At 44.9% G+C, this 14,848-nt stretch overlaps 1 protein-coding gene across 1 annotated transcript in view; it reads right to left on the reverse strand.

Annotated features, from left to right (window-relative positions):
• Window positions 1-14,848, reverse strand: part of SPECC1L (sperm antigen with calponin homology and coiled-coil domains 1 like) — a gene marked incomplete in the record, with an annotated part of 147,371 nt that overhangs the window by 70,671 nt on the left and 61,852 nt on the right. The window contains 3 exon segments of the mRNA XM_014591093.1: window positions 3,226-3,389; window positions 8,432-8,607; window positions 10,141-10,214. Of these exon segments, the coding sequence (XP_014446579.1) occupies window positions 3,226-3,389; window positions 8,432-8,607; window positions 10,141-10,214 (414 nt within the window).

The following is a 14,848-nucleotide window of genomic DNA, read 5'->3' on the forward strand; positions in this document are numbered from 1 at the left end:
AAGTGGTTAAAGAGCTTCATGAGCCAATATAATCCAAGTACAAAAAATAAAATCCAAGACTTTCAATAACCGGGGAGAAGCCTCGCCCGAGGTGGATGCTCAGTCGCTGTGTTTAAAGGAAAGAACAGTGACCTCCTACTCACACTCCTTGCTCCTCCCTGCAGAGTTCACTGCTTCTCTTCCTATGTGTCTTCTGATTTGCATTTAACTCAGAAATGTGTAATTATTTGTTTAAATACCAGTTTCCCTCTCCAGACTAACTGTTCGTAAGTACTCCCCCCCCCAATTCACTCATTTATTAATTTTTAAACTCTTGGGATTAGACCTATGCATAGGGAGCCAGATCGCACAAGGCCAACCATGGTTTGGATCCCAGGCCTGACAACTTGAAAGACACGCCAGGCCACATATGTGTGTGTGTGTGTGTGTGTGTGTGTGTGTGTGTGTCCAAAATACTTTTTTTTTTTTGAGAGTTTTTTTTTTTTTTGCTATAGGGCATGTGCGCGCGCCAGAAAGACAGAGACAGAGAGACAGAAAGAAATCACCCCCCAGGGGTGACGGCCATGCTGCGATCCCTTCTCCTCCATTCTCCTCTCAGGATCTTGGGAACGCACACACACATGCCCAGCATGAGTTTAAGCCACCGGGTGTGGGACTCGAACCGTGGTCGACTACATGGGAGCCCAGCATCATAGCTGTTATGCCAACTGCTGGTCCCTATGTGTCCAAAATTCTAACAGGATTTCAACATGACCATGCCCCATCGGGAGTGTGCCATGTCCTCCATGCTACAAAAAACAAGAGGGAACACAGCTGAACACAGGCACACCATGCTGTAAATGATGCAGTAGATCACAGAGAAACTACGCAGTCGAGTATTTAGGTTTAGAATGTATTTAGGGACCAGCAGATGGTGTCATGGTTACATCGCTGGACTCCCACATAGTCAACCACGGTTTGAGTCCCAGACCTGGCGGCTTGAAACTAACACTGGGCATGTATGCATGTGTATGTGCCCAAAACCCTGAGAGGGGAATGAAAGAGAAGGGACTGCAGCGTGGCCATTCCCCTCCTCGGTGTGGGTGATTTCTTGCTTTCTGTTTCTGTCTCTCTAGCGAGTGTATGTGTCCTATAACAAAAATCTCTCTAAAATAAAAATTAATACAAGAATTTTTTTTTTTGAAGAGGTTTTTGCTATAGGGCGTGTGTGCTCGCCAGACAGACAGAGAGAGACAGAGAGACAGAAAGCGAGAAATCATCCCCCAGGGGGGATGGCCATGCCACAATCCCTTCTCCTCCATTCTCCTCTCGGGATCCTGGGCATGCATGCACACACACCCACCTGGCGTGAGTTTAAGCCACCGGGTCCGGGACGCAAACTGTGGTCGACTACGTGGGAGCCCAGCAACATAGCCATTACGCTAACTGCTGGCCCCAATAGAAGAATTATTAAAAGAATATATTTATTTTTTTTTCTGAGATAAAACTGACATAACACAAAGTTACCCATTTTTAAAGGTATAGTTCAGTGCCATTTAGTAGGTTCATAATATTGTACAATCACCTCTACCTACTTTCAAAACACTTCTGTCACCCCAGATGGAAACCACTACCTGTCAGGCAGTCACTCCCACTCCCTAACCGCCCTTTCCCCCAGACCGTGGAAGTCACTTTGGCATAATACACAGACACGGGATCTTGCAGTACGGCCTGCTGTGTCTAGCTTTTCCCCCTGGTATAATACTGTAAGAATCTACCCATTTTGTTGCAAGTAACAGTACGTCATTCCCTCCTACGGCTAAATAACATGCCACTGTATGGACGGACCACGTGTTGCTGATCTGCTCGTCCAACGCAGGAACACTTGGGCTGCCGACACCTCTTGTCTACTGAGGACAGTGCTGCTAGGACTATTCACGTACAGATAATTGTCTAAATACTATTTTTAATTCTTTTGAGTATATAACTAGAAGTTGAACGGCTGGGACATTTAGATGTACTTTATAATAAAATAATATTTAGTTTTTTAAAAAGATCAGTATAGGGACCAGCAGGTGGCATAGTAGTTACGGCTCTGGACTCTCATACGGTCAACCGCAGTTTGAGTCCCTGAACTGGTAGCTTGAAACTGATGCCAGGTGCATGTGCATGTGTGCCCATATTCTGAGCGGAGAATGGAGGAGAAGGGATTGTGGTGTGGCCATGCCCCTGGAGGGTGATTTCTCTCTTTCTGCCTCTCTCCAGCAAGCAAATGCACCATATGGAAAAATCTCTATTAAAAAAAGAAAAAATCAGTCCAGAGGCAGTCACATCTGTTTTGCAGTAAAGCACCTTATATTTGATTTTTTAAATGCCACAGGGCACATTACAAGAGAAGAGAAAAAGAGAGCACGTGTGCAAATGCACACACTTGTGAGCAACCTCCAGTGGGCCTGGTCACAATGCAAACTGTTTCCGTCCCATACTCCATCCCATCAGGATCCAGGGCACATGTGTATGCGGTATTTTTCAAGCAAAGCTGCTGGGGCCAGGACTCAAACCCTGGTCTCATGCCTTTAAATGTGCATTTAAGCAATTTCTAGATTTTCTTTTTTTCTCCCTCAAATGATGTGATGCTGAAAACTGTGTGTGAGTGTGTGTGTGTGTGTGTGTGTGTGTGTGTGTGTCTGCGTGTGTTTATTTACTTGTGTTTGTCTTTAAATACTTATGCCAGTATTACACACGAAAATTTTGGAGTTCATGAGCCAGCCAGGTGTGGTCGTTACGGTGACTGAATCCTACATGGCCAACTGCGCAGTTGAGTCCCAGACCCGGCAGCTTAAAAGACACAATGAGCGTGAGGGTGTGCACGTCCAAAACCCCGAGAGGCGAGCGAGGAAGGGATGAGCCGTGGCCGTCTTCCCCAGGAGGGGGTGCGCTTTCTCACTTTCTCTCTCTGCATCTCTCTGGTGAGTGCACACACCCAATAGAAAATTTGAAAAGAAGAACTTTAGGGTCTGTTAAAAATGGCATTTTGGGGCTGACAGGTGGTATGGTGGTTAAGACACTAGACTCCCACATGGCTGACCACGGTTTGAGTCCTGGACCTGGCAGTTTGCTTTCTCTCTTGCTCTCTCTCTTCCCCTGTCTCTCTCTGGTGAGTGAACATCCCCTATAGCAAATTAGGAAAATAATAATAATTAAAAATAATTAATTCTTTAAAAGAGAGAGAGGGAAATCAATTACCTTGAGATGCACTGTCGAAAGACTTGATGAGGGTCTTCACAGTAGGGGTTGGCTCTGAGGACGTCGAGGACCTTCTGCTCAGCCCCATCCCTTGCCTTAAGGCCGCCAGATCCCTCTCAACGGCATTCATGTAGTTGTACACCCGGCCGCGCTCTTCCTCTTGCCTGAAAACGATATTGACATTGGCATTTTTACAAGGGTACCCAAAAAATACACATTTCCCCTCCTTACGAAAAACATTAGAAGGTATCCATTTAAAAAAGAAAAAAAAAATAATGGTATCAGTTGAGCTGAGTAAATTACCTGGTCTAATATTCTCATTTGCTGGGCAAATACCAGGAAATGATACTAACGTTTTTATATCAGGTTATCCTAAGTAAGTTAAATAACCATCAAATTCTATTTTCATCTGAGTAAGTGTAAGGTAAGGACATCAGTAATCAATTAGCACGAAAATAAGAGACGGACTGGCCAAAGATCCTGACTTAAAATCAAGAATCACTGCGTTCTGGGCTGCCGAGAAAGCCCTGCCCTCCTCAGGAGGAGTCTGGGAATTCACCAGTGTGCATGAGTGATCTGCGCTGACTCTGGCTAATACGCAGTGCTTCGATATGCAAGTACGAAGAAATAAAACCAAAGCACGTACTCTTTAAAATAACTGCCATAGCCTCCAAGCAGAATTTATACAAAGTAAAAAAAGAAAAAGAAAGAAAAGAAACCAAGGCGCACATTGGAAACATGAGCCCCCAGAAGCTCAGTGCGATGTACCCAGAGTCACCCAAAAAATCAATTCCCTTCCATTCCCGGCTCTCTCTGCTTCGCTGAGCTAACACAAAAGCGTTCGTCGGGAACGAGTTTAGACTTGCAGAGTTTGTACCTGTCATGTAACTATCAAGTATATTTATAGGTAGATAAAAATCAAGCTGGTCCTTAGGAAAATGTGTCTTTAGTGGCTGCTGGCACTTCTGGTAGATTTTTGGTTCAAGACGTACCGAAGGCCTGTCTCCTGCTCAGCTGTCATGATTAGAAGTTACGTGTGCTTGTTTTTAACTCTCGGGTGTTTCTGCTTTACTCGTGACATGGGAGTTAAATGGGACATGAGCGGGAAGACTGAAGAGCACCCTCCATCGTGCCCAGCCACACTGGGAGTCTCTTCTCCATCTTCCCGTCGGACCTCGGGCACTTTCAATGTGCGCCCAGCATGTTTCTGGCCCACCCAGGTGGGGATTTGAACTGAGGCCACCATGTGGGATCTGGCTTCTCTGGAGCAGTGCATGACCTCGGCAGCAAGGACCCTGCACGGTTATAAGCTTTAATAAGGAATTGATTTTAAGTCAAACTTTTTAGTCTTAGCACCCCTATCAACTCCTAAAAATGACTGAGAACCACCAATAGCTTTTGTTTCTGTGGATTACCTCCCACTAAATTTAATGATAACTAAAAACACATTAAGGTATTTAATTCGGGGCCAGCAGGTGGCGTGGTGGTTAAGGGCACTGGACTCCCACGTGGCTGACCACGGCTCAAGTCCTGGACCTGGTGGCTTGCTTTCTCAGTCCCCCCCTTTCACTCTGTCCCACTCTGGACAAATTATAATCAATCAATCAATAAAGTTAAATGAAAGAATTCTTTCAAAAAGTATTTAATTCATCTAAAAATAAAAATAAGCCCAGGATGCATTAACATGATTAACATATTTTTAAGGGAAAGACTGTAGTTTCCAAAACCAAAATTAATTAGTAAGAGGAAAAGCAGTGTTTCAGTTCTGAACAACTCTTTAATGTATGGCTTAATAGACAGCAGCTCAATTCTTACACCTTCTGTATTTAAGCTACTGCAATATTGACGATAGCAGGTATTCACAAAGAAATGTAAAGAATATTTTTATAGCCTTTTTAGATAACTGTAGCTACTCTTCTATATATTATACCAAAATATCACAAGTAGTCGTTACTTAAACCGGTTAGTGGGGGCGGTGAGGCTGCAATGCTGAGCCTGAAACCATAGAAATGAACTTTCCCTATCCTGCCTATTAACGCGCACTGATCTGGCTCATCCGATCCCTGTGCTGGCCTGAAGAGGCGCTGGAGGGCTGAGCGTGTGCGGACACCCAAGATCCTAAGGAGCCAGAGGACCGAGGAAAGTGCTGCAATGAGATGGGGCCCCCTCGGAGGACGCTTTTTTCTCTTTGCTCTAGAACGCATGTGTAAGTACGATCGTTTTTTTTTTAAAAAAAGAAAAAACAAACCAAAAAAAGATCAAATAAGTCCCTCTACTTGAACAAAAGCTTTTTTTTAAGTTAAAAACTAAAATCCAGGCTAGCCAGTGGCATGGTGGTTAAGGCAGCTGGATCCCACATGGCCAACTGCGCTGTTGAAGTCCCAGACCCAGAGACTTGAAAACTACTCCTGGAGCCTGTACATGTGCACCCAAAATCCCAGAAGAAGAAATGGAGAAGGGACTGTGGCATGGTCATCTTCCCTAGGGGAATGCTTGCTCACTCCAGCCCCACTCTACCCCCAGACTGAAAATAAACAAAATAAAAATAAAAATCCACTGGTCCATTCTGTACTTTGAATGAATCTTTTCTTTTTCTTTTCTAATCTTTTCTTTCTTTTTATCTTGATCTAATTCTTAAGATTTTTGCTACAGGGCGTATGTGCTCGCCAGACAGAAAGTGAGAAATCACCCTCCAGAGGGACGGCCACTCCACAATCCCTTCTCCATCCTTCTCTCAGGACCTTGGGCACACATACATATACACCCGGAGTGAGATTCTTTTTTAATTTATTTTTAAAGAGACTTTTGCCACAGGGCCCGTGTTCTTGTGTGAGAGAGACAGAGAGACACAGAGACAGAAAGCGAGAAATCACCCCCCCGGGGGGTAGCCATGGTGCAGTCCTTTCTCCTCATTCTCCTCTGGGGATTCTAAACGTGCACACACACTCTCGGCGTGAGTTTTAAGCTGCTGGGTCCAGGACTCAAACTACAGTCGAATACATGGGAGTTCAGAGATGTAACCATTATGCCATCTGCTGGTCCCCGAATGAATTTTCTTTTACACATACATAATTGTGCAACATCACGGATTGGTTTAGGTAAAATTCTGAGTTACAATTTTCTAAATGTCTGTCATTACAACATATTTCTTAAAAGGCCTTTTGCTGGTATCACCAATTATCTCATCAGAAGACTATGAGATGGAGTCAGCAAATGGTATGGGGGTCAGGGCACTGGATGCCACACACCAGACCTGGTGGCTTGAAAATCACGCCAGGTGCGTGCACATGTATGCCAAAAATTGCTAGGGAAGAATGGAGAAGGGACTGCAGTGTGTGTGGGGGGGGAGGGGAGGGGGTTTCTCACTTTCTCTGTTTCTCTTTCTCTCTCTTGCTCCGGGTCTCTCTCCAGCGAGCACACACGCTCTACAGCAAAGGGAAAAACAAAAGGAAAGCTAACTATGGGAAGAAACCAAGCTCACAATGACAGATACGAGTTTTCCCGAATCTGAACCACTTACTTGAAAGTTTGTATCTTATCACTCATAACAAATACTGTCCGTTGTCTTCCTTGAAATGACAGGCCCTCTTAACCATTTTCAAAAATACCCACCAGATACTACTCGGAATATTCAGTTTGTTTTTTAGTCATTGTCAAATAAAAAGTGTTCCATGCAAAAAAAAAAAAAAAAAAAGTTAACTGACGCCAAAACAACCACACAGCGCTTTCCTCAAGGCGACTTCAACTTTAGGGCAAAGGAGACATGGAAAAGCTTTATGTATACTTCCAAGACTGTGAAACTGTGTGTACCAAGATTGAGATCTAGTAGAATCGAGAATCTACTGTGCTCCCCAAAGACATCTTTAGGTAAAAGCTACATTTATTAAAAACGTGGGCTTGAGATGGCAGAGAGTACAGTGACTACAAGTACGACTTACTTGCCAACAGCTCACACTTGCTTTTCACTGTCGGTGCAAAAGCAGGCACAGTGAAAAGGGCAACCAATACATCTGTTATGTTTTTAAAACATTATTTTTAAGAATTATTTCATTTAACTTTATTTATTGTTTTTTAACTTGACCAGAAAGGGACAGAGCGAGAGAGAGGGACAGTGAGAAGGCAAGCTGCCAGGTCTGGTAGTCGAACCATGGCCAACCATGTAGGAGTCCAGCACCCCTAACCACTATGCCACCTGCCGGCCCCACACATTTGTAGTATTAGGAAACAGCCTGACCTCGCAGACCTGCTAGAAGAGCCTTACAGCTCCACAGGAATCTGCAGACCTCACTTTGAGAACTGCAGGGGATACCGTCTCCATTCTGTTTGTTGGTTTATTTTTTCCCCAGTTTGGTACAGGGCGCATGTACTCACCAGAAAGAGACAAACGGAGAGAGAGAGAGAGAGAGAGAGAGAGAGGAAGGAAAAATGAGAAAGCAAGCCACCAGGTCTAAGAATTGAAACACAGTGGCCACGGAGGAGTTCAGAGACTTAACCACCATGCCACCTTTTTATTTGTTTTTATCGTTATTTTTAAAGTTTGTTATAAGACACTCGTGCTTGCCAGAGAGAGAGAGAGAGTGAGAAAGCACCCACCAGAAGTATAACCATGCTGCAATTCCTTCTCCTCTGAGATTTTGGGCACGTATGCACAAGTACCTGGCAGGTTTTTCAAGCCACTAGGGTTCAGGGCGTGAACTATGCAGTCAGCCATGGGAGGTCCAGTCACTTTACCCACCACACCACCACACCACCACACCACCATGAGTTGGCCCCAAACTGCCTCCGTTTTAAAGATGAGAAAAGTGAAGCTCCGAGAAGTTAAGGTGCCTGACCAAGATCTCTCAACTACTAAGGGGCAGAGTTGGATGGACCTCTTCCCTGTGGGCCGCCAGAGCCCACATAAATCACAAGGCCACCGTCTAAAGTAAAGTAGCAGGGCTGGGGTGTGGGGACAGAGGAGAAAATGTAATGTGTCCTCGTGGCAGGACGACCGTGGCTCCCACCCGAGTTGCCGATCCCTGACCCTGACAACTCCTAAAGACAGATGGAGTCTTGAAAGGAGGCCCGGAAAAGCTGCGTAAATTCCCCCAGAGTCAAACTCAGTCCTATCAAACCCCGCGTCCGCTCCGTAATGCCGTGTTCCGAAACTGACATCTAAGCGTTCTCTACGGCAATGTAAATACACAACTGGTTCCTCAGAACATACTTGCGTGACTTTATTTCCTCCAATTCTTTTGTGAGTTTCTCATTTTTTTCTTGAGCCTCATGTAACCGGCGCTTCAGATCCCCAATCTCCTCTTGGGCTTCCGATTTAATGTCATTTGCAATGACCACAGCAGTCTGGAGGTCAGCTTGAAACTGCCGCCACTCTGCAGATTCTTCCTGCATTAAAAAACTACGTTTTCATTTTCAGAGGACAACAATGCAGATTTATTTCAAAGCAATAAAATTTGTGTATGATTAGATTGCTATAATGCACTGTGCTCCCAAATGATTAATTTTTAATGATTAATTACAGAGAATTGCTATTATCTATTTTTTAAAAGAATTATTTAACTTTACTCATTTTAATTTGAACAGAGAGAGAAAATGGGAAAGCAAGCCACCAGGTCCGGGAACTCACACCGCAGTCGGCCAAGTGGGAGTCCAGCACCCTAAACCACCATGCCACCTGCCGGCCCTGCTATTACCTATTTTTAATAGGCAATGCAACTATTAGTAAACTTGTTCTTTTTTTCTTTTTTTTTTCTTTTTTTAATTTTTGAAAGGTTTTTGCTATAGGGTGCATGAGCTCGCCAGAGAGACAGAAAGCGAGAAATCGCCACCAAGGGGCGATGGCCACGCCGCCATTCCTTCTCCTCATTCCCCTCTTGGGATCTTGGGCATGCATGCACACGCACCCAGCGTGAGTTTAAGCTATCGGGTCCAGGACTCAAACCATGGTCAACTACATGGGAGTCCAGCGACGTAGCCATTACACTATGTGCTGGCCCCTAAACTTGTTCTCAATGAGGAAAAAAATTTTAGCTGATCGGCCTACTGGGGCACCAAGCACTTAGGAGTGCTCAGTAAACATTCATAATATCAACCCTCCTTTCCTCATGCAAGTTTCAAAGCAAGTCTTACGAAAATAAACATCCGAAATTTACAGAGTTTTACCTCTGAAAAGTTCAAGGTATATAAATGGTATGTGAACCATACAGCGAAAAACTATAAATATCCTGACATCAAAAACTGACCAAAAAAAAAAAAAATCAAAAGTAAAGGAAAAGGAAAAGGAAGCCAGAAGAAAAACACTGAACTCAGTATAGGCAGACAGAATCACACAGAGGCAGTGAGGGACTGTACGGTCTGCTGCTTCCCACAGTCGTGGAGGATGTGGGTGTGGCCATGGAGGGAAGTCCCCGCAGGCCGCACCTCCACCAGAGCCCCAGCTGGGCCGGGCGTGAGCCCAGCACCCGGCCCCACAGGTGGTTCTGACGTGGTGAAGGTGGCCTGAGCGACTGTGATGGGACCGACTATTGGATCGGCTCTCTCCCCACCCTCTGCTTTGTAGAAGCACTGTGTTGGCAAGCCGATCAAATCCACAGAATAAAGAAAACTCAAATGAAAACAGCTGAGTCTGGGCTACGCTATAATCAAGAGCTAATGGAATTTTATTTTCACAAAATATGACATGTATTTCCCAAACCCATCTTCCCAAAATAACAGCCATGTTTTCGCAGTACATTCTTCTACACAAAATCTAGCGTCGGTCCTGATTTACACGGACCGCATGTGCTTTCTGCCCAAAGCCCAATGGGGCCAATATTATCACCATACCTAAAGCTTAAGAGGGATGACCACACGGTCAGCGGTGACACCTCAAGTCCCAGAAACTACTTCCGTGAGATAATACATGGAGATTTAGCCTACCCGAAGTCTCCTGTGGAGTGTCTTGATTTCTCTTTCCATGTCATGTTTTTGGTCCTGTAGCTTTTTAACCGTATCTGAAAAGATCACACAAGTTTAATTGTTCGCTCTTAGAGCTGTGTTCAAAGGGAGCAAGTGAAAAAGAAGAGGCACTTGAGGTGACATTCAAAAAATATTTGTCCTGCCCTAAGCCTTCTTTTTTAATATAAAACTTAAAAAGAAGACAAGAATGTTCAATCCGAGTTTTAACCAATACTACTTTCTAAGGAAAATATCAAGTTAAAATCACATTACTGGATCACTTCCTTCCTCGATGTCTTAATTCTGAAACAAAAAGTTAAGTAAAATCAATTGTTAGGAACACACAATGTTGGCACATAACCAATCCAAACAACACTGACTGCTATTAAAATGTGAACTTTTAATCATAAGGGTTATTAATCTAAAGTATTCATGTAAGCATAACTTCCTCTACACACTGGAATGAATTCCAGAAAGGTTGTAAATCAGTAAAAATTAGTAAAACCAATTAAATAATTAATTACATATATACCTAGGAGAGCTACTGTCTAAATTCATTTTACAGAAAAATTTTTAATAAAGACTATAGTATTGAAATAAATCCAATAACTCCTCAAAAAAATTCTAGAAGTGGTTTTCTGCCCCCTAAAATTTTAAAGAATTATTTAATTTTATTTATTATTTTTAATTTGGCCAGAGAGAGGCAGAGAGAGAGAGGGGAAATGAGAAAGGAAGCTGCCAGGTCTGGGAATCGAACTGCAGTTGGCCATCTGGGAGTCCAGCACCTTAACTGCCATGCCACCTGCCAGTCTCCCTTAAATTATTTTTTACAGTTTTAATTTATTAGTTTTTTTAGAAGCGATCTTTGCTATAAGGCATATGAGCTCTCCAGAGAGACAGAGACAGGAAGCGAGAAATCACCCTCGAGGGAAGGCTAGGCCACAATCCCTTCTCCTCCATTCTCCTCTTGGGATTTTTGGGCATCCGCACACACGTGCCTAGTGTGAGTTTCAAGCTGCCAGGTCCGGGACTCAGACCACAGTCGATCAGGTGGGAGTCCATCGCCTTAATCACTACACCACCTGCTGGCTTTCTTTTTCTTTTTGCCATAGGGTACGTACGTACGCTTGCCAGAGAGACAGAGACAGAGAGGGCGAAAGTGAGAAATCACTCCCCAAGGGGGATGGCCATATCACAATCCCTTCTCCTCTATTCTCCTGGGATTTTGGGTCCACACACATGTGTCTGGCTTTTCAAGCTGCCGGGTCTGGAACTCGAATGGTGGTCGGCCACGAGAGAAACCAGTGCCTCAGTCACTCACTACACCACCGGCTGGTCCCACTCCTCAAACTATGTACTACATAATACATGACTTTCTCAGAATGATTTCCTTCGCTCTGTATAAACATTTTGTAAACACCAATGACGTGCAAAGTGCCACCCCAGACAGAGTGGGTTACAGAGATGACGGCACAGCACAGACTAGCTCCTCTGTAACCGGAAATACACAGGAAGTCACAGTCTGGCTCCGCTGCAGTGGCACAGCCAGCAGGGCACTGCTTCTCCGTACTGGAGCCCTATGAGAAGGTCCAGAGTTCAGGTCCAGGGCCACCCTGAACCTGGGTTCCCGCAAGTATACCCAAGATCCTGGCAGGCTAGAAGGTTAAGGGGAATCACGATGTGACAAGACATTGTCTGGGATCTCTGTCTCTCTCATTCGCTCATGGAACAAAGAAAAAAATAAACTTAAAAGCAATCGCATGTGCAATGGTGATTATAAATGTAGGAGGCTGGTGGTAATAAACCGTATCCACACGGGATGGGTCCTGGGTTTACATCCCACGACTTCCCTGAGCACACCTGGCAGGAGACCGAGGACAGACTGTGGCGTGAAGACCCTGCTGGGGTGCCTGTTTCTCTCTCTCTTCTAGAAGAGATAATGCGATTTTTAAATAGAGTTAGAAATTATTCTTCTAAAATTAATTACAATACATAACGATGCTGCATTTCTAAAGTCAGAAGAGAAATGAAAGAAATGGGTGAGGTCGGAGGCCTAGGAGGCCTAGTGGATGAGGTGGCTGGATCCCACGTGACTGGCCATGCATGACTCTCCGACCCAACAGCTGAAGTAACGTGCTGGTGGGGCCAGCAGGTGGTGTGGTGATTAAGGCACTGAATTCCCATGTGGCCGGCCATGGTTCAAGTCCCAGACCTGATGTCTTGAAATCATGCCGGGAACGTGTCTGTGTAGACCCCAAATCCTAAGAGGAGAATGAAGAAGAGAAGGGGCTGCAAGATGGCCTTCACCCCTGGGGCATGATTTCTCACTCCCCCGTCTCTGTCTTTCTGCTGTGAATGCACGCTCCCTATGGCAAAAACCTTGAAAAAAGAAGAAAGAAAGAGAGAAAGAAACACACCAGTACGTGAGCACACGTGCCCCACATCCTGAAAGAAGGCAACGTGGAAAAGGGACTGTGGCTGTGGTGTGACCATGCCTGCCCCTCTCTCTCAGTGAGCACACGTGCCCTCTGGCAAGAATGAATAAAGAACTGAATGATAGAAATGGGGTAAAATGTGGGGAGGGTGGGGACAGGTCAGTTTTGGTAGCCAGTAGTTAACTGTCTTTCAATCACTGCCCCTAAATTGTTTAATAAAGTCAGGGCCTGTGAAATAAAAAAAAAGGTTACAAATGTATGCATTCAATAAGTCAATAAATGTCTCATAAATACCAACTCTGGACTAGGGCTTTTTCTAGGCGCTAAAGAGACAGAGGAAAGGAAAACCATGTACTCCCTGACTTGTCAGAGACGGAAAGGCCCCCCTGGTGCTGAGCTAGCAAATACACAAGTAATTAAACTTTACAGGCTGCCTCAGGCCAGCCCACACAGCGGCAGGGAAGCACTGCTCAGAGAGCCAGACCCCACATGGTGAGTGCAGTTCAAACCCTGGCTCTGGGGGCTTGAAAAACCCAGCAGGCGCGTGTGCTCGTGTGCATGCCCCAAATTCTGACAGAAGGGAGGAATGAGTAAAAAGGACTGTGGCATGACCATACTTCCCTCATTAGGGGCTGCTTCCAGACCCCCCCAGGAGCACATATGCCTTCTGGCGATGAAAAAGAAAAAGAAAATGGAAATGAAAAAGAAAAGGAAAGAAGAGAAGAGAAGGTGTACCTCTTGTCACATCTTTTAAAAAAAATTGGTTTTTATTTACTATTATTATTTTTCCAGTGTGACCAGCAATGGGGGAGTCCAGCACCTTAACCACACACCACCTGTCAGCCCCTTATTGCCACCTCTTACTACCATTCCTTTAAATAGAAAGCAAGCTGGCAGTCAGTGAACATATTTCGACAGAATAAAATGTAAGAAGGGGCTGCAAGATGGCCTTCACCCCTGGGGCATGATTTCTCACTCCCCCGTCTCTGTCTTTCTGCTGTGAATGCACGCTCCCTATGGCAAAAACCTTGAAAAAAGAAGAAAGAAAGAGAGAAAGAAACACACCAGTACGTGAGCACACGTGCCCCACATCCTGAAAGAAGGCAACGTGGAAAAGGGACTGTGGCTGTGGTGTGACCATGCCTGCCCCTCTCTCTCAGTGAGCACACGTGCCCTCTGGCAAGAATGAATAAAGAACTGAATGATAGAAATGGGGTAAAATGTGGGGAGGGTGGGGACAGGTCAGTTTTGGTAGCCAGTAGTTAACTGTCTTTCAATCACTGCCCCTAAATTGTTTAATAAAGTCAGGGCCTGTGAAATAAAAAAAAAGGTTACAAATGTATGCATTCAATAAGTCAATAAATGTCTCATAAATACCAACTCTGGACTAGGGCTTTTTCTAGGCGCTAAAGAGACAGAGGAAAGGAAAACCATGTACTCCCTGACTTGTCAGAGACGGAAAGGCCCCCCTGGTGCTGAGCTAGCAAATACACAAGTAATTAAACTTTACAGGCTGCCTCAGGCCAGCCCACACAGCGGCAGGGAAGCACTGCTCAGAGAGCCAGACCCCACATGGTGAGTGCAGTTCAAACCCTGGCTCTGGGGGCTTGAAAAACCCAGCAGGCGCGTGTGCTCGTGTGCATGCCCCAAATTCTGACAGAAGGGAGGAATGAGTAAAAAGGACTGTGGCATGACCATACTTCCCTCATTAGGGGCTGCTTCCAGACCCCCCAGGAGCACATATGCCTTCTGGCGATGAAAAAGAAAAAGAAAATGGAAATGAAAAAGAAAAGGAAAGAAGAGAAGAGAAGGTGTACCTCTTGTCACATCTTTTAAAAAAAATTGGTTTTTATTTACTATTATTATTTTTCCAGTGTGACCAGCAATGGGGGAGTCCAGCACCTTAACCACACACCACCTGTCAGCCCCTTATTGCCACCTCTTACTACCATTCCTTTTAAATAGAAAGCAAGCTGGCAGTCAGTGAACATATTTCGACAGAATAAAATGTAATAAACATGCCTCTAGGGAATTTGATTTAAGCTTTAGAGCCATGTCTGCATTTTTCACTCTGAAATCTAAATTATTAAAAATGAGGGGCTGTCGGGGACCAGCAGCTGGACTCCCATGTAGTCAACCACGGTTCAAGTTCCAGACCCGGTGGCTTAAACTCATGCCAGGCGTGTGTGTGTACATGCCCAAGATTCCAAGATTCCAAGAGAACGGAGGAGAAGGGACTGTGGCGTGGTCATCCC

This window comes from Tupaia chinensis, unplaced genomic scaffold, assembly GCF_000334495.1.
Source record: "Tupaia chinensis unplaced genomic scaffold, TupChi_1.0 Scaffold000531_1, whole genome shotgun sequence".
NCBI classification, from domain to species: domain Eukaryota; kingdom Metazoa; phylum Chordata; class Mammalia; order Scandentia; family Tupaiidae; genus Tupaia; species Tupaia belangeri.